The sequence below is a fragment of the Equus przewalskii genome, chromosome 8 (assembly GCF_037783145.1).
Source record: "Equus przewalskii isolate Varuska chromosome 8, EquPr2, whole genome shotgun sequence".
NCBI classification, from domain to species: Eukaryota; Metazoa; Chordata; class Mammalia; order Perissodactyla; family Equidae; genus Equus; species Equus przewalskii.
Window position 1 is genome coordinate 42961565 of NC_091838.1, and position 20967 is coordinate 42982531.

At 40.1% G+C, this 20967-nt stretch overlaps 1 protein-coding gene across 17 annotated transcripts in view; it reads left to right on the forward strand.

The window, feature by feature from the left end:
• The first annotated feature begins 313 nt into the window (after positions 1-313).
• NDUFAF6 (NADH:ubiquinone oxidoreductase complex assembly factor 6) overlaps positions 314-20967 on the forward strand; it is a 42921-nt gene continuing 22267 nt past the window's right edge. For 2 of the 17 annotated variants that reach the window (XM_070630687.1, XM_070630681.1), the window contains exons 1-3: positions 2775-2949; positions 8750-8853; positions 10483-10618. Coding sequence is in view for 6 of the 17 variants with exons in the window: in XM_070630672.1 (XP_070486773.1) it covers positions 2624-2949; positions 8750-8849 (426 nt within the window). In the remaining 11 variants the exon portion in view is untranslated. Of the gene's footprint in view, positions 3147-7236; positions 7257-8749; positions 8854-10482; positions 10619-18465; positions 18996-20967 lie in introns of those variants that run through there. The other 15 variants (XM_070630672.1, XM_070630675.1, XM_070630680.1 and 12 more) reach the window with 14 other exon arrangements.

The window sequence follows — 20967 nt, forward strand, 5'->3', positions numbered from 1 at the left end:
TCTGCCTTGACTATAACCCTGGTTGAATAAAAGTGTATGCATATTTCAAATATATTGGTTTTGATATTCATGTGCTCATAGTTCTAAAAAAAGACGGCAGTAGTATCTATAAAAAAATTAATTTCAAGATTAGCAAATAATAGATGTTTAAATAATGTTAGTCGGTGACGGTGTTATCCATAGCATAATTTTAAAAGTTCTTAATTTTTCCTTTATTGCTATTAATTGGAATTCTGTCTTCAGGTTTATGTATCTACAGGCTCATAACACCTTTATAATGCATTTGTGATAACTAGAAATGGCTGTATTTTTCTTTTTCTTTTTTTTTTTTTTGGAGGAAGATTAGCCCTCAGCTAACTACTGCCAGTCCTCCTCTTTTTGCTGAGGCAGCCTGGCTCTGAGCTAACATTCGTGCCCATCTTCCTCTAGTTTATACGTGGGACGCCTACCACAGCATGGCTGCCAAGCAGTGCCATGTCCGCACCCGGGATCCGAACCAGCGAACCCCGGGCCGCCGAGAAGCGGAACGTGCGAACTTAACCGCTGCGCCACCGGGCCGGCCCCTTCTTTTTCTTTTTTTAAAGATTTTATTTTTCCTTTTTCTCCCAAAGCCCCCTGGTACAAAGTTGTGTATTTTTAGTTGTGAGTCCTTCTAGTTGTGCATGTGGGATGCCACCTCAGCATGGCTTGATGAGCGGTGCCATGTCTGTGCCCAGGATTCAAACTGGCAAAACCCTGGGCCGCTGAAGCAGAGCACATGAACTTAACCACTGGGCCACAGGGCCAGCCCCTGTATTTTTCAATACAGATTGAGTGGCCTGGAGACAAGAACAAATGAAATAGGTCCATCAGAAAGATGTCAACCTGGGTACTGGAAATACAATGGAAGAGAAGTTATAACAGCTAATGGTAGCCATTAAAAATAATTTTTAACAAAACCGTATAATCACGACACTCATACAGATATAAAATGAACACATGTCAAAAACTTCACTTAATTCATTAATTGAGAGAACCAGGAAGATGCTACAACCAGTTTGAAGGAGGATTCAAAGTACCAGACATATACAGGCAGTCAGGAATGCTTAAGTAAAACTGCTTAATAGATCCCAAACTGGCAAAACTGGTCGATATCCAAAGAACAATAATCAACTGAATCTCCTATGGACACAATTCACATATTTAGAACAAGAATCATCTGCATTACTGTCAATATTCTGTAACTTACAGAATTGTAAAATAGCTCAAAGACAATGAAAGGCACAGAGACCTCATAGAATCAGATAACCTGGACAATGTCTAGCTTTCCACTGAGACAACAGCAATGTTTTTGGTCCTTTTAAAAGTCTTCCTTAAAGTTTCCCCTATATAGATGACTTGTGTTGAGCACTTATTATGGGCCAGATACTGCCCCAAGTGCCTTTAACGTATTAATTCATTTAATTCTCACAAGAACCTTCGTAAGTAGGTTCTATTATTATTTCCATTTTATAGGCAAGGAATCTGCAGCACAAAAAAAGGTAAGTCTGTCACCCAAGGTCACAAAGATAGTAGGAGCTGGTGCCAGGATCTGAATCCAAGTAGTTTTGCACCAGCTATGCTGCCATGGCTTTGAGTATGTGAAGGAAAAAGAATTGATAGGACCAGCCCAGTTAGATATATTAGATATAGAAGAGAAAAGAGGTAAGGATGACTCCAAAGTGTTTCGCCCGGTTGACTGTGAGAAGGAGGACACTGTTCAGATAAATAAAGAGACTAAGAAGAGGAGCTAGTTTGGTTTGGTTTTTAGACATGTGGACTTTGAAGTAGTGGCAAGATGTCTACATGGAAAAGTCCAGCTGTGCAGGAGATCAGAACCGGAGATGAAGATGAGTGATTTCTTTTTCCTTTTTTTTTTTTTTTTTAACACATCAGGTTTAAACTGTGGTATCGAAAACACCAGTGTGTGTCTGTGATAGCTGAAGGATAGAAGCCCACAGGAAAGAGAGGATATTATGCAGGTGGGACTGAGGTCCTGCTACTGCATAGGCCACAGAGAGGCAGTCTCAGGGAGGAAAACCAAAGCAGGGTGAATCGGCCACAGTTCTTTAGTCCAGACAACAGGGCACTCTCCCTTGGGTTAAGGAGAAACATTAAACTGGAGTCACAAATGCAAATGGCCAGAGTTGAGGCTGAAAGGTAAATAGAGGCCATTATCAGGGAGAAGCATTATCCAATACTGCGCAGGAAAAGTTGTCAAAGCAGGAAAGGGTCATGATCAGATGTACATTTTCGAAAGAACCCAGTCTGGCTGCAGCATGAACATTTTGGGCAAATCTGGGCAGGAAGTGTCACTGGGATCCAGATATAGGCAGCTGTTGGCTTAGACGGGGTGGTGGCAACAAGACCCAACTCTAATATTTGACGGGTCTGAGGGTAAGAGTACTAAAAGAGGCTCACATACTGTGAGAACAAATATTTAAAAGTTATAAATCAATCTAGTAAACTGTCAAAATTTACCCTCCTACCTTGATAAATACATCGTCATAAGGATCTGGAAGGGAGGGGGAGAGCCTGGCGGGATCGACTGAATTTAGGCGGGGCTTTCCTGGAACCAAGGGGGAAAAGCACGGCGGCGGCCCAGATGCACAGGGCCACAGCGACACCTGCCTCTTCTCCAAGCGGCGTCCGGAGCCTGCCTCCCGCAGCCGAGAAGCGCGCGGCGGGACCTGCCGGGGGCGTGGCGAGGCGTGCTTGCGCACCGCAGGCGCGGGGTCGGAGGGCATGCGGCGTCCGTGTCATGGCGGTCTCCGCTCCGGGTTCGGCGTGTGGCCCCCTGCGGCTCGGCGTTCCGGGCCTGTGGGCGCGCGGGCGGCGGGTCCCAGGTCTCGCGGGCCCTGGACGGAACGTGGCGGCAGCCAGCGGACTGGGCGCCTCGGGCACTGACGCCTACTGCATGGAGCTGCTGCGGTGAGCGAGCCGGGCCTGCTCCCGACGGGAGGTCGGGGAGCAGCCGGAAGGGGCCCGCGTGGGCGCGGCGGGGCTCGCGGCCGGCCGGGGCGAGCGGACCGGCGCCTTGCTGGCAGCCCTCTGCGTGTGCGCTCAGGTGGGCTCCGGGCGGGGGGCAGTGAGGCAGCAGGAACTTTCACACGGGTCACAAAATAGTGGTAAACATCCTTGTCTGTCACCTTGCCTGAACCTTAATTTTTACCTAATTAAACGTTTTGCATGCATAGCATTTTTAAATTTGAAAGACGAGTAGTAATTAGTTTTAATTACAACAGTAGGTCACTTTGAGTCCTTCCTGTTTGTCAGGCATTATACAAAGTAGTTTACAAGTCGTTTGCTTAATCTTCCTTGCCAATTGTGATGGGCAAAGGTAGACTTGCGATTTAGAGTCACGTGGATTAAAGCATTTAGAACCATGTGTGGCACAAAGCAAGGGCACAGTGAGTACAGTATAAGCCACAGTATCTCATTTAATAAACGAGGAAATGGAAGTTTAGAGAGATCAGGGAATTTGCCTGAGGTTCAGTGGAATAGCCTCATAAAGTCAGGGGCTTGAGGACGGTTTTGTTCGCCCTGGTGACACTGGAAAGGCCTGGCACATGGGAGTCGCTGTTAATCGTTTGTGGAGTCGAGTTGGATGGATCCGGTCCCCCGGCACATCTGGGCAGGGGCCTGCATTGGAATCCAGGCCTGACTGCGGAGACATGACTCAGCCCTCGCTGCCCTTTTGCTGCCCTTGCTTCATAACTGTGGTAGAAAGGCTCCAAGTACTCGGTCTCCAGGACTTCGGAGAAGTGCTAGAATAAAGTACCTTGGATTTGATTGGGCTAGTAAATCCAATGAATTCCATTGTAGCATAACAATGTAAAATTCCCATGCATTTCAGTGTTTTGTTTTGTTTTTAATCTCTCTTTCATGGTGTTCCTCCCCCACCTTGTTGTTGATTATAGCAGAAGTAGAAATCAGGGCATTAAGAATTGTAAAAGCCCAAACTGCTAAAAGGTTGTAGTCATTTTTATATATTTTAAAGTTTTTTTATGATAAAAAATTGAAGTTACCAAAATGTATACCACTCATACCCACTTTTCGAGTGCAATTTTTCTCTGACACCAGTAGTATCCTGACTTTCCTATCCAGAGGTAAATAATCAGAATAATCACTCTTATAAATTTCTTATGTATTCCTCCACTACTATTGTATGGATATCACATGACAACTTTTATCAAATATATGTATTCACACATGGCCAGATACTTTTTGTTTGTTTGTTTTTTGAGGAAGATTAGCCCTGAGCTAACTGCTGCTTATCCTCCTCTTTTTGCTGAGGAAGACTGGCCCTGAGCTAACATCCATGCCCATCTTCCTCTACTTTGTATGTGGGACGCCTACCACTGCATGGCTTTTGCCAAGTGGTGCCATGTCCGCACCCGGGATCTGAACCGGTGAACCCCCAGCCACCGAAGAGGAACGTGCAAACTTAACCACTGTGCCACTGGCTGGCCTCATGGCCAGATACTTAATCTGTCCATGTTGGTATTTGAGTGGAGTGGAAGCTATTGATTTTAGAGGTTTATTAAAAAGCCTGGATTTTGCAGGCAGACTTGATCTGAGTTTTTCCTCCCAGCTCTGTCACTTGGAAGTTACTTACTTTAAGATTTGGCTGTTTCCTCATTTGTGAATTTCTACTGCTTTATAGCCTAGTTGTCAGGATTAAATGTGCGATGGTGTATATGAAAATGCTGGCACATAACAATTGCTCAGTGAGTAGTTTTAAAATAAAAACAAAATGAAATTTGAAAGGAAGATTAAAACTTTTAGCTTCTAACTGTCCATTGATCTTTGCACGCTTTGGCCTCTGAAATCACTTGTGCAGAATTGTTTTGGACTTATTACACAAAGCCTCCAAATGTCAGCAAAGATACCAGGCCATAACTTCAGGTTAGCCAGCCAGAGCTATCCTAGGAATCTAGGTTCCTGGGAAAATCTCACACGTAATCTCTCACATAGGCTTGTTGGAGTTTGGTTTTCAGGAACACTGCCTCAGGCTTTGGGATTAGTGCTATAATAAGGAGGTGAGGAGATGCTGGTGGTCATATCTGGAAGTGCAGTTGTTTTCCATCTTCCTCCAGCTCCACTGGGGAACCACTTGTTTCTTTGCGCCTTGATGCCACAGGTCTGTGGAACTAGCACAATTCTAACACCAAATATGCTTATTTCTCATGTCTGTCTCTCCCTACTAGACTGAAGTCTATACCTATCTTCAGTGTCTAGCACAGTGCCTGGCACATAGTAGGCACTGAATAAATGTTAGAATTAATGAATGAAGGTTACTGGCCCCATTGCTGTATAAAGTCATCATAATATGGCATTTCTTACTATCTGGAGCAGTTCTCAGGTAACTGGACCTTGGTTAGCCACTTACATATCCTTGTATACCAATACACAGTGATCCTGAGTGATGAAGAAATGGTTAAATGATCAGTATATCCCATTTAATGTAAAGAAATGGGTAATATTGTTGAGAAAAATTTCCAACCAAAAATTTTTAAAAATTGTTCACAGGACAACTCTTAGCTGTATAGAATATCTTATTTCCCCAGAGTTGTTACAGTTCTATTATGTCTTCATTTCATTTTCATTTCCATGCAAGAAACTCGAACTACTTCACATCTTGGTTATTTTTAGGAGATATGAAACAGGTAGCTTATCAAGCCTAATTTTGCAAATTAGGAAATAGACTTGGCTGGTATCATTTCTGTCAATAACTAGTGGAATGATGGAAATGAAGATTGTAGTTTTGATTCCTATTCAGTGTTTTCTCACTGTTTCATATTAACTTTTTTTTTTTGAGGAAGATTAGCCCTGAGCTAACATCTGCTGCCAATCCTCCTCTTTTTGCTGAGGAAGACTGGTGCTGAGCTCACATCCGTGCCCGTCTTCCTCTACTTTATACGTGGGACCCCTACCACAGCATGGCTTGCCAAGCGGTGCCATGTCCGCACCGAGGATCTGAACTGGCAAACCTCGCGCAGCCGAAGTGGAATGTGTGCACTTAACCACTGTGCCACCGGGCCAGCCCCCTCATGTTAACTTTTAAATGTTTTAAACACTTTTGAAGTTGAGACTTTTTATAGTAATATAAAATTTAAAAATATTTTTCTCTCTCTATATATTAAAAGTATAAACTCTAGAGCTGTTTGGCCTGCACTGTCCATTTTGTAGCTGAAACCGCTAAAGGTGAGATTTTTTTAGTAGAGCTGTCTTGTGATAGCAGGGTTACTTTTCATGATCTCTTCCTTTTGTTTGTGTGGAAGTTGGGAGAAATTGTGAAGGGAGTAGCTAGAAGGGCTTTAAGTTCTTTGTTAGGCACATGACAAAATGTGAACCACTTGAAAAGTGGGAGTAGTCTGAATTTCAGTACCTAAACTCCATGGAATGAGATTGGACCCATTTTATATTGAATACTCTTTTATAGGAAATAACGTTATAAAGTTCCAGTATATTACAATGAAAGTACTCTTGTCGTTAGGCAGTTTGTTAAGTACCTTATATTTAAGTCATTCTAGAATGTATATAGTAAAGATTGTATATTTTTTTAACTTTGTATTTTGAAGTAATTGCAAATTTACATGAAAATTACAGAAATAGTGCACAGAGCTCGAATACACTCTTCATCCAAATTCCCTCATTGTTAACATTCTGAACCATTTGAGAATAAGATGTAGACATGATGCACTATTACCTCCGTTAATATTTTGGTGTGTATTCCTTAATACACAAGGATTCTCTCTCATGTAACCATAGTACAACCAAGAAAATCAAGATATTAAAATTGATTCAGTATTATATCTCATCCAGAGATTCCATTCAAATTTTGCTGGTTATTCTATTATGTCTTTCATATTATCTGGGATTTTGTGGTGCATTTAATTGTCATAACTTTTTTCTTTTGGAGGAAGATTGGCCCTGAGCTAAAATCTGCTGCCAGTCCTCCTCTTTTTGCTGAGGAAGACTGGCCTCGAGCTAACATCCGTGCCCATCTTCGTTGATTTTATATGTGGGACGCCTACCACTGCATGGCTTGCTAAGAGGTGCCATGTCCGCCCCTGGGATCCGAACTGGCGAACCCCAGGCCACCGAAGCTGAACGTGTGCACTTAACCACTGCGCCGGCCCTAATTGTCCTAACTCTTTAGTTCTCTCCAGTCTGAAACAGTTTCTTAGTCTTTCCTTATCTTTCATGAGCTTGATGTTTTTTGAAGAGAAGAGGTCAGTTACTTTGTAGAATCTCTCTCAATTTGGGTTTATTTAATGTTTCCTCATGATTTATACGTTTTTGGCAGGAATATTTACAGAAGTGATGTGCTTTTATCAGTATCATATCAGGAAGCACATGATGTTGATTTATACTATTAGTGTGCTGTGAACTTTTTATTACTTGGTTGAGAAGGTGTCCTTCAAGTTTCTCCCCTCTAAATTTAATTAATAACAATTTTCATTAGTTAGTAATGCATATTTTGTGAGGGGATACTTCAATACTGTGTAAATATCCTGTTCCTATCAAACTTTTACTCATTTAATGTTTTCAGACTTTTATTGATGATTTTTGCCTGAATCAGTTATAGGTATAAAATGATAATTTTTTAAAAACAATTCCATCATATCTTCTAGATTTATCAGTTGGCATTGTACTGGTTCTCAAGTTTTTCCTTTTCTTCCTATTTATTTATTCATTAATTTATATTGGTATGGGCTTATGGAGTCCTGCTATAGGCTGGTACTATCGTTTTTTTGATGCTCAAATTGTCCCAGACTTGGCCACTGAGAACTTTGTCAAGGCAATTTCTTTGTCCTTTTGATAAGTCCCTCCATTCTTTGTTTCTTTACTTGCTGCTCAAGAAGATGTTTCAGACTTATCTTGTATTGTCTCTGCCCCAGTCCTGGAGTCAGTCTTTCCTCCAAGGAGTCCTTCTTTCAGAGGAGAATGGTGTTTAGAAACCGGAATCTAGGTATTAGGTGTGTTCACTGATTCTGGGGTTTTAGGGGAGTATCATTGCTTCTAGGCTCTCTCAGCAGATGCTGTGAGGAAACATCTGTGCAGGTGTGTGCACATTCACACCAGCACACCACCCCACACACCCCCTGTATTGTTTTTTCTCTTTATGTCTTATATATGTATTTATCTGTGTATTAAAAACTGTGAGTTCATACCAGTACTTGCTGGAACTATTTTCTTGATTTCTACTTCTGTAGCTCATTTGAATTCTTTTTTCCTTCCTCTTCTCCCCAAAGCCCCCCAGTGCGTAGTTGTATATTCTAGTTGTAGGTCCTTCTGGCTCTGCTGTGTGGGATGTCCCCTCAGCATGGCTTGACGAGTGTTGCCATGTCCACACCTAGGATTCGAACTGGCGAAACCCTGGGCCACTGAAGCTGAGAGTGCAAACTTAACCACTTGGTCACAGGGCCAGCCCATCATTTGAGTTCTTATTAAAACCAAAGAGATCCTGAAACAATGAAAACTATAAGTACTTTATAAGTCAAAATAAATTAATAGAGATTGATTATTTCTTCTTTTTAACTGATCTGGGATTGGGGGCAGATAATGTTTTTTATAATTGTAGAAAAACAGGTATAAAATATAAGAAATTTCAGGGCTATTTTGATTTGAAGCCTTGTTGTTTGTAGTTCATTTTGGTCAGTATTTTTTTGTGTGCAGTTTGGAAAGTAAAAAGTAACTATCTTTTTTTGCCTATTTGTTATAGGAAACGAGATTATGAAAGCTATTTATGCTCCCTGCTGCTCCCTGCAGAATCCAGAAGCTCTGCTTTTGCTCTGAGAGCCTTCAATGTGGAACTGGCTCAGGCTGGTATTAAAATACCTTAAACAATTGTTTGCAGAAATGGTGATATAATGTGTTTAATGCTGAACAATGAAGACATATAGTTGTAATTTGTATGTTAGATGTGTTTAAGGTCTCTGCTGATGATTTCTTTCTACTTTTTAGGCTTAACAATTCAATTCCAAAAATAAAATTAGCTAATGAACTTAATGTTTCTGGAAATATCATTCTGGAATTTTTTATTTCTTCTTCTTTTTTTAAAGAAAAATACGCTTTTATTGAAAATGCATTTGCTTAATGAGAGGAATGAAGCTTTTTCTCCCAATTATGCCCATGTATTTGTGTATAGATATTACTTTTTGCTGTAATGAAGTAGAATACCATCAATTTTACTGCTATTTTTCTTTTTTTAAAAAAAAGCAGATTGAACTCTCGAGAAACCTTGTCTGTATGAAAAAGGAGAGAGGCATTTAAATCTTGTTATAACAATGTCACTCAACTCCTTGAATTGCTTTTGGGTTATGTGCCAAAACTTGTTTAGTAATTTACAATTAAAAATATTTTCAACGATCTATCAGCTAACACCTCCATTAGGGCCTCCTCCAACTTTTACGAGAGAATTGAAAAAAAAAACACACTGGGTCTGTCACTCAGATATTACAGCCATTAGCTCTCAATGCCCCCATCTCTTTGAACGATTGTTCCATTGTTCACTGTTCGACTTGGCCAGTGAAGCTTCCACAAGAGTCCAAGGTGGGGTTTTTTTTTCACTTCTTCAGCAGACGGGGCACCAGTGTCCATGTTCAGAGAACTAGGCTGGTGTTACCAAGCCTCGAACGCGCGCCACGATTGGTGTCTCCTTGCTTGGTGATGCTGGCCTTGGAGTGTGGTGGGCATGGCACTGGCTTAGCCTCCGGGCTTATTTCTTTTTCTAAGGATATTATAAAACTATGCAATTAACATTGTCCATTTATCTGTTAATTGAATAAGTTAATCAGTTTTATTGCTTATCCTCTCCAACATTCACATAATTTACATGTATATAGCAGTTGTTCAAAGCACTTTTTAAATTGAGTTTTTAGCTTTAATGTGAAATGGGGAATGGAAGCAATTATATAGCAAACCTAGATCTTAGATCATACTCACTTTTGTCTGAAGAATTAAAAGAAGGAGAGACTCTTCTTTTTCTTAGTATGGAAAGAATGTGTGCTGATACAACACAAATTGAAATGGAGGATGGACATGAGAGAGTTGAAGTAGAGTGGCCTTGATTTTCTCAGGAGGGGTCAGTTATTGACAGTGAGGTGGCAGAGGAGGGTTTGGAGTCTTGAAGAGGGTGGCAAGTTTTGGCATGGCTTCTGTGGTGAATATGATAGGAAGTGAACTAGGGATAAAAAAACAGATCTGAGGATAGCACTGAGGCACAGCTGCAGTTAGACTATGAATAATCTGCAGAGTCTAATAGACTCTGGCTATTTTTCCTTGGTGTGCTTCTGGAAGTCATGGGTCCATACTTTTTTACCTCGTCTTTTTTCAGATATAAACTACACGTCAGCATGTTAGGTTAATCCCAATTTAGCAGTAAAGAGTCCCCATTGTGATCTTCCATTGTAATTTTAAAATGATTAAAATTCCTGGTTTTTTTTTTTTTTTGAGGAAGATTAGCCCTGAGCTAACATCTGCTGCCAATTCTCCTCTTTTTGCTGAGGAAGACAGGCCGTGAGCTAACATCCATGCCCATCTTCCTCTACTTTGTATGCGGGACACCTGCCACAGCATGGCCTGACAAGTGGTATGTAGGTTTGCACCCAGGATCCAAACCTGTGAACCCTGGGCCACTGAAGTGGAATGTGCGAACTTAACTGCTGCACCACTGGGCTGGCCTCTAAAATTCCATTTTTAATAAATAAAGCCTTAGGGTTCTTCCTGAATTCTCTCACTTTGTAGGAGTATCTTGTTGGTTTTTTATGCACACAGTCTTACTTGTTCCTTCACTCAATGACCATTGTCTAAAATGTGCCAAGCATTGTCTTAGGTACTGGGTGTAGCATTGGATAATGCATCCAAGTCCCTGCAATCAAGGAACAAACAAGTACTGTGTAATGTTTCAGGTGGAAACGAGTCCTGTGGAGAAAAGCTGAAGGGATAGGGAAGGCTGGGTGTAGCAGGGCTTCCTATCTTATGTAGGGTGGTCGGGAAAATCCTCACTGAGAAGGTGGTATCTGAACAAAGATTTGAAGAAGGCAAGGGGGTGAGATATGTGGGCAAAGAGTATTCTAGACAGAAGTAACAGCAAATGCAAAGGCTCTGAGGTGCAAGTGTGTCTGATCAAAGAAAAGGCCAGTGGTACAGAAGAACGGGGGAAGTAGGGTGTGTAGGAGGAGATTAGGTGGAGTTACCTGGGCCAGAAAGGTAAGGTCTTGGAGACCATTGCAATCCCTTGGCTTTTACTCTGAGATGGGAGACCATGGCAGGGTTCTGAACAGAGAAAGGCATTATCTCTTGGCCATGTTTTAAAAGGATTACTCTTTTTTTTAGATTTTTATTTTATTTTATTTTTCCTATTTCTCCCCAGAGCTCCCTGGTACATAGTTGTCTATTTTTAGTTGTGGGTCCTTCTAGTTGTGGCATGTGGGACGCCGCCTCAGCATGGCCTGATGAGCGGTACCATGTCTGCGTCCAGGATCTGAACCTTCGAAACCCTGGGCTGCTGAAGCACAGTGTGCGAACTTAACCACTCTGCCATGGGGCCAACCCCAAAAAAGGATTACTCTTGATGCTTCACTAAGAATAGACCATATGGGAGCAAAATGGCAGGGTGAGCTGACCCGGGATTCTCTCCCCTCCAAAATACAACAAAAGATTGGAAGAACTGAATTTCAGAGAATAAACATAATGCCAGCTCGTTAGAGACCTACAATACCAAGAAGGCGGAGATCATAAACCTTGCTTACAGCCTCGGAGGCTCTGGAATGGGTAGGAGAGAACATTGCTCCCTCCCCTAGAGTCTGTGATTGCTGTGGCGCTGGTCGGGAAGGAGCGGGGGAGGGGCCGCGCGACCAGGGGATCATCCAGGACTCCTGCCACTGATTCAATGGAGACCTGCTGACGGGGGGAAGCTTCTGTCCACAGGGACCCCATAAATCAAGGGCCTTGGGAGACCAGAGAACAGAACTGATCTGAACCCTGACCGGCGCGTGTGAGTAACAGCCCCTTCCAGCACACCCACTGGCGCAGCCATCTTGCCCCAAGGTGGAAAGCTCATAACGCGCGGCTCTTGACCCCCATCTAGAGGCAACAGGCTGTAACTGCAACTGAATTCTACCACCATGAGAAAAAACCGCTCCTCTACCATCCAGCAATTTATAAAAGCCCCAGACCAGAAGGAAAACAATAAAAACATAGAATTAAGTCCTGAGGACTTGGAATTAGGTAAACTAAGTGATAAGGAGTTCAGAGCAGCTATAATCAAAAAACTCAATGAGGTAGAGAGAAAGATAGAGAAACAAGCCGAGTTCTGGAGTTACTTCACAAAAAAGATTGAAATCATAAAGAAGAATAAAACAGAATTACTTGAGATGAAAAACACAATGGACCAGATAAAACAGAATACGGATTCCCTGAATGCCCGTGTAGACAACATAGAGGAGAAAATTAGCATAATCGAAGATAGACAGGCTGAATGGCCCGACAGAGGAAGAAAGAGAACTAAGAATTAAAAAAAATGAGGAAAATCTCCAAGAGATAATGGATTCAATGAGCAGTAAGAACATAAGGATCATAGGAATTCCCGAGAATATGGAAAAGGAAAATGGAGCAGAAAGTGTGCTTAACGAAATTATTGAAGAGAACTTCCCAAATCTAGGGATCAACGGAGAAATGTGTGTAGAGGAGGGTTTTAGATCTCCTAGATTTGTCAATGTAAAAAGACCTACTGCAAGGCACATAGTAGTAAAGTTGGCAAATAGGAATGATAAGGAGAGAATACTCAGGGAAGTAAGGAAAAAAAGAGAATAACCTATAAAGGAGCCCCTATCAGACTGTCAGTGGATTTCTCTACAGAAACCCTACAAGCTAGAAGAGAATGGAGTGATATATTCAAAGCTTTAAAGGATAAAAACCTTCAGCCAAGGATACTCTATTCAGCAAGAATTTCCTTCAGATATGAGGGAGAAATTAAATCTTTTCCAGACAAACAAAAGTTAAGGGAATTTGTAACTAAAAGCCTTCCATTACAAGAAATCCTCAAGAAGGCTCTCATACTTGAAAAAAGAAAAAAGGGAGAAAGGGGACACAATCCACAGACTAGGGAGACCGATGGATAGAACCAGAACAGGATAGCAAATATTCAATTATAGCATTAGGGTAAAGATATTGAAACTACCAAAACAAGGATGATCTTAGCACTCTAACTACCAATTAATAAGACGAGTTGGAATAAAAAATGAAAATAATTATTTAGGAGGGGAAGAGCAAAGGGTCTAAATCAGTATTGGTCAAGTAAGTAAGAGACCACCAGAGAATAGACTATATTATACACGAGATTCTAAATACAAACTTCAAGGTAGACACTAAAATAAAGTACAGAACAGAGTCGCAAATCATAAATAAGGAAAAATCTAAGAAACCCAGCGTAAGAAATTGCAGTATTAAATGGGTAGTCTAAAGCAAACAGGAAAAGAAATGCAGGAAAACAAGATAATGAGCGACAGATTAACAGCATTAAGTCCACATGCATCAATAATCACTCTCAATGTGAATGGATTGAACTCACCAATAAAAAGACACAGAGTGGCAAAATGGATTAAAGAACACGATCCAACAATTTGTTGCCTCCAGGAAACACACCTCAGCCCCAAGGACAAACACAGACTCAGGGTGAAGGGGTGGAGGACAATACTTCAAGCAAATAGCAAGGAAAAAAGGGCAGGTGTTGCAATTCTCATTATCAGACCAAGTGGATTTCAAAATAAGACAGGTAAAGAGAGACAGAGGGACAATATATAATGATCAAAGGGACACTTCATCAAGAAGAAATAACGCTTATAAATATCTATGCACCCAACACAGGAGCACCAAGATTCATAAAGCAACTATTAACAGACCTAAAGGAAGATGTTAAAAACAACACAATAATAGTAGGGGACCTCAACACCCCACTCACATCAATGGACAGATCATCCAGGCAGAAAATCAACAAGGAAATAGTGGAGCTAAATGAAAAACTAAAACAATTGGACTTAATAGACATATATAGATCACTTCACCCTGAAAGAGCTGAATACACATTCTTCTCAAGTGCACGTGGAACATTCTCAAGAATAGACCATATATTGGGAAGCAAGGCAAGCCTCTACAAATTTAAAAAAATTGAAATAATAACAAGCATCTTCTCAGATCATAGTGCTATAAGGCTAGAAATTAATTCCAAGAAAAAAGCTGAGAAAGGCACAAAGATGTGGAGACTAAACAACACACTACTGAACAAGCAGTGGATCATTGAAGAAATTAAAGAAGAAATAAAAAAATACCTGGAAACAAATGAAAATGATAGCATGCCATACCAACTCATATGGGATACAGCAAAAGCTGTATTAAGAGGAAAATTCATCGCAATACAGGCACATCTTAACAAACAAGAAAAATCCCAAATAAGCAACCTTAAAGCACACCTAACTGAACTAGAGAAAAAAGAATAAATGAAGCCCGAAGTCAGCAGAAGGAGAGAAATAATAAAAATCAGAGCAGAAATAAATACTATTGAAACGAAAAAGGCAGTAGAAAGGATCAATGAGACAAAGAGCTGGTTTTTTGAGAAGATAAATAAAATTGACAAACCACTAGCCAGACTTACAAAGAAAAAAAGGGAGAAAGCTCAAATAAACAAAATCAGAAATGAAAGAGGAGAAATAACAACAGACTCTGCAGAAATACAACAGATTATAAGAGAATGCTACAAAAAACTATATGCCAACAGAATGGATAACCTAGAGGAAATGGATAAATTCTTGGACTCCTACAAGCTCCCAAAGCTCACTCAAGAAGAGGCAGACAGTTTGAACACACCAATCACAAGGAAAGAGATTGAAACAACAATCAAAAACATCCCAAAGAATAAAACCCCAGGACCAGATGGCTTTCCTGGGGAATTCTACCAAACTTTCAGAGAGGATTTAATACCTATCCTTTTCAAGCTATTCCAAAAAATTAGGGAAGATGGAACACTTCCTAACACATTCTATGAGGCCAACATCACGCTGATACCAAAACCTGACAAGGACACCACGAAAAAAGAGAACTACAGGCCAATATCACTGATGAACATAGATGCAAAAATTCTAAACAAAATATTGGCAACCAGAATTCAGCAATTCATCAAAAGAATCATACATCATGATCAGGTGGGATTCATACCAGGGACACAGGGATGGTTCAACATCCGCAAATCAATCAATGTGGTACAGCACATCAACAAACTGAGGAATAAAAACCACATGATCATCTCAATAGATGCAGAGAAAGCATTTGAAAAGATCCAACAGCCATTTATGATAAAAACTCTGAACAAAATGGGCATAGAAGGAAATTACCTCAACATAATAAAGGCCATATACGACAAACCCACAGCCAACATCATATTCAATGGGCAAAAACTGAACACCATCCCCCTGAAAACAGGAATTGAGACAAGGATGCCCTCTATCACCACTCTTATTTAACATAGTACTGGAGATCCTGGCCAGAGCAATCAGGCAAGAAAAAGGAATAAAAGGAATCCAATAGGGAGGGAAGAAGTGAAACTCTCGCTCTTTGCAGATGACATGATCTTATATATAGAAAACCCCAAAGAATCCATTGGAAAACTGTTAGAAGTAATCAACAACTACAGCAAAGTTGCAGGATATAAAATCAATTTGCATAAATCAGTAGCATTTCTATACTCCAATAATGAACCAAGAGAAAAAGAACTCAAGAATACAATGCCATTCACAATTGCAACAAAAAGAATAAAATACCTTGGGGTAAATTTAACTAAGGAAGTGAAGGACCTATACAATGAAAATTACAAGGCCTTTCTGAGAGAATTGGATGACGACATAAGGAGATGGAGAGACATTCCATGTACATGGATTGGAAGAATAAACATAGTTAAAATGTCCATTCTACCTAAAGCAATCTACAGATTCAACACCATCCCAATCAAAATCCCAATGACATTCTTTACAGAATTAGAACAAAGAATCCTAAAATTCACATGGGGCAACAAAAGACCCTGAATTTCTAAAGCAATCCTGAGAAAAAAGAACAAAATGGGAGGCATCACAATCCCTGAGTTCAAAACATACTACAAAGCTACAGTAATCAACACAGCATGGTACTGGTACAAAAACAGGTGCACATATAAATGGAACAGAATTGAAAGCCCAGAAATAAAACCACACATCTATGGACAGCTTATCTTTGACAAAGTAGCTGAGGGCATACAATGGAGAAAAGAAAGTCTTTTGAACAAATGGTGCTGGGAAAACTGGAAAGCCACATGTAAAAGAATGAAAATTGACCATTCTTTTTCACCATTCACCAAAATAAACTCAAAATGGATCAAAGACCTAAAGGTGAGATCAGAAACCATAAGGCTTCTGGAAGAAAACGTAGGCAGTACACTCTTTGACATCAGTATTAAAAGGATCTTTTCGGACACCATGTCTTCTCAGAGAAGAGAAACAATGGAAAGAATAAATAAATGGGACTTCATCAGATTAAAGAGCTTCTTCAAGGCAAATGAAAACAGGATTGAAACAAAAAAACAACCCACTAACTGGGAAAAATTTGCAAGTCATATATCTGACAAAGGCTTAATATCCATAATATATAAAGAACTCTCGCAACTCAACAACAAAACATCAAACAACCCAATCAAAAAATGGGCTGGAGACATGAACAGACATTTCTCCAAAGAAGATATACTGATGGCCAATAGGCACATGAAAAGATGCTCATCATCACTGATCATCAGGGAAATGCAAATCAAAACTACACTAAGATATCACCTTACACCCGTTAGAATGACAAAAATATCTAAAACTAATAGCAACAAATGTTGGAGAGGTTGCGGAGAAAAAGGAACCCTCATACACTGCTGGTGGGAATGCAAACTGGTGCAGCCACTATGGAAAACAGTATGGAGATTCCTCAAAAAATTAAAAATAGAACTACCATATGATCCAGCCATCCCACTACTGTGTATTTATCCAAAGAGCTTGAAGTCAGCAATCCCAAAAGTCTTATGCACTCCAATGTTTATTGCAGCACTGTTTACAATAGCCAAGAGGTGGAAGCAACCTAAGTGTCCAGCAACAGACGAATGGATAAAGAAGATGTGGTACATATATACAATGGAACACTACTCAGCTGCAAAACAGAACAAAATCATTCCATTTGCAATAACATGGATGGACCTTGAGGGAATTATGTTAAGTGAAATAAGCCAGCTAGAGAAGGATAATCTGTGTACGACTCCACTCAAATGAGGATTTTAAAATTATGGACTAAGAACAGTTTAGTGGATACCAGGGGAAAGGTGGGGTGGTGGGGGTGGGCACAGGGGGTGAAGTGGTGCACCTACAACATGCCTGACAAACATTAATGTACAACTGAAATTTCACAAGATTGTAACCTATCATTAACTCAATTAAAAAAAAAAAAAAGAATAGACCATATGCCACTGGGATCTGAATACTAAACATTGCTAAGAGACCCACCCAGCACCAAGACCGATAAAAAAAAGACTTTTTATTTGGAAATAATTTCACACACAAAAGAATAGTACAAAGAATACTCATATACCCTTTTGTTAATGTTGTGCCCCATTTGCTTTATCATTTGTCTCTCTATACGTATGTATGTATATATATATATATATATATACACACACACGTTTTTCTTTTTATGAGTCATTTCAGAATAACTTGATTATACTATGGCCCTTATCCCTATAAACTTGAGTGTGTATTTCCTAAGAAGAATAATATTCTCTTATAACCATAGTACAGTTAGCAATTTGAGTAAATTTGACTTTGTTAGAATGCTTCAATCTACCATCTGCTTTCTAGTTTTGTCAAATGACCGAATAATGTCTTTTTTTTTTAAGATTTTTTTTTCCTTTTTCTCCCCAAAGCCCCCCAGTACATAGTTGTGTATATATTTTTTTAGTTGTGCTTCCTTCTAGTTGTGGCATGTGGGATGCCGCCTCACCATGGCTTGATGAGTGGTGCCATGTCCATACCCAGAATCTGAACCACTGAAACCCTGGGCCACTGAAGCAGAGCACGCGCACTTAACCACTCGCCACGGGGCCGGCCCCCGAATGATGTCTTCTATGGCATTTTCTCCTCTTCTGTACAGGATCCAATGTAGCATTATGTATTGCATTTCGTTTTCATTAGTTTCCTTTAATCTGGAACGTGTCCACAGTCTTTCTTTGTCTTTTTGACAGTCACAATTTTTTAAAACAATACTGTTCCTTTTTAAAAATAGAATGCTTCTCATTTGGAGTTATTTTTTCTCTTGATTGTATTATGCATTCCTAGCCTAATGTTTACTGCCTAAGTGGGGTATGTCCTTTTCAGGTGATCGTAAGGAGGCATGAAATGTCCATCTGCCTCTTATTGGTGATACTAATTTTGGTCACCAGTCAAGATGATATTTTTTTCCTTGCTACTAATAAGCAGTCTGAGGAGACATTTTAAGGCCATAGTCTCCATCAAAATTTACCTCCTAGATGTCCAAGAAGTACATGAAAAGGTGTTGAATATCACTACTCATCAGGGAAATGCAAATCAAAACCACAATGACACACCACCTCACACCTGTTAGTATAACTTATCAAAAAGACAAGAAATAGCATGTGTTGGTGAGGATGTGGAGAAAAGGGAACCCTTGTGCACTGTTGATGGGAATGTAAATTGGTGTAGCCACTATGGAAAATATTATGGAGGTTCCTCAAAAATTAACAATAGAATTTCCATATGATCCAGCAATTCCACTTCTGGATGTTTACCTGAAGGAAATGAAAACACTAACTCAAAAAGATATCTGCACCCCCATGTTCCTTGCAGCATTATTTACAAGAGCCAAGACATGGAAACAACCCAAGTGTCCATCAAGAGGTGAATGGATTAGGGCTGGCCCCGTGGCCGAGTGGTTAAGTTTGCGCGCTCCGCTGCAGGCGGCCCAGTGTTTCGTTGGTTCGAATCCTGGGCGCGGACATGGCACTGCTCATCAGGCCACGCTGAGGCAGCGTCCCACATGCCACAACTAGAAGGACCCACAACGAAATATACAACTATGTACCGGGGGGCTCTGGGGAGAAAGAGAAAAATAAAATCTTTAAAAAAAAAAAAAAAAGAGGTGAATGGATTAAAAAAAATGTGATGTATAGATAACAGTGGAATATTATTCAGCCATAAAAAAGGAAATCCTGTCATTTGCAACAACATCAATTGACCTTGAGGGCATTATGCTAAGTGAAATAAGTCAGACAGAAAGACAAATACCTTATGATCTCACTTATATGTGAAATCTCAAACAAACAAACTCCTGAGCTCTTAGATAACAGAGAACAGATTGGTGGTTGCCAGAGGTGGGGATTAGAGGGTAGGTGAAATGGGTGAAGGTGGTTAAAAGGTACACACTTCCAGTTATAAAATAAATGGGTCCTAGAGATGTAGTTAGTATAGCATGGTGACTGTAGTTAATAATACTGTATTTGAAAGTTGCTCAGAGAATAGATCTTAAAAGTTTCATCACCAGAAGAATTTTGTAACAATGTGTGGTGATGATGTTAGCTAGACTTATTGTGGTGATCATTTCATTATATATATATTATATCCCAGTTAAAAAAATTTTTACCTCTGAGGGGGCTGGCCTGGTTGCACAGTGGTTAAGTTTGCATGTTCTGCTTCCACAGCCCAGGGTTCGCCAGTTCAGATCCCAGGTGTGGATATGGCACTGCTTGGCAAGCCATGCTGTGGTAGGTGTCCCACATATGAAGTGGAGGAAGATGGGCACAGATGTGCGCTCAGGGCCAGTCTTCCTCAGCAAAAAGAGGAGGATTGGCAGCAATGTTAGTTCAGGGCTAATCTTCCTCAAAAAAAAAAAAATTTTACCTCTGAGATTTAGCACACATTGGTGATTCTTGCCTGAACCTGACAACACCATTCATAATCAGTAGTGAGGGAGGGAGACAGTGTAATAATCTTTTTAATAATTACTTAGTGAATGAATGAATAAATTTATTTAAAGGTACATATAGTAAAATTCACTTTTTGTGGAGTACTGTTCTATAGGTTTTGAAAAATGCATGGTTGTGTATTCACCAACATAGGCCACAGAACAATTTCATCAACCCAAAAAAATTCCCTCATGTACCCCTTTGTAGTCAACTCCTCCCCTCCCCTGTAATCTTTTGCATATTCTTCTGGTTACATTATAAGGGCTGTGAGTATGCAGAGCATGGGATAAACTACTGCCTTTTTGAGCCATAATTTCCATATTTGTAAAATGGGTGTATTGGTGTAATGACCCCGTGAGTTCGTGAGGATTGTGATCAGATAATCTCTGGGGCAGTACCTAGCACAGGGCCTGGCAGACATTTGATAAATTTGATAAATGTTGGTTCCTTACCTGCTTCCTCTCAAATCTGCCGGTTCTATTTCCTAGGTTATCTTCAGACTTGAAAATATTTTTACTATTACTAACCTATTAAGGATTGTTTTTCTTCTCTTCTACTTATTTTTAAAAAGCTTTTTATTACGGAAAATTTCAAACATATATAGAATTAGAGAGAGTAGTATATGAACCGCCATGTGAGCCATCACCCAGCTCCGACTGTTCCTGACTCATGGCCAATCTTGTTTTTCCATCTCTATCCCCACCCACCCCATCCCCACTTCCAAGTTATTTTGAAACAAGTCTCATAACTCTTTCCATTTGTGAATATTTCAGTATTTATCTCTAGAAGATAACTCACTTTAAAAAAATAACCACAATACCATTATCATACATTAAAAATTTAACAGTAGTTCCTTAATATCATTAAACATCCATTGTTCACATTTTCCAACTTGTATCTCTCTCCAA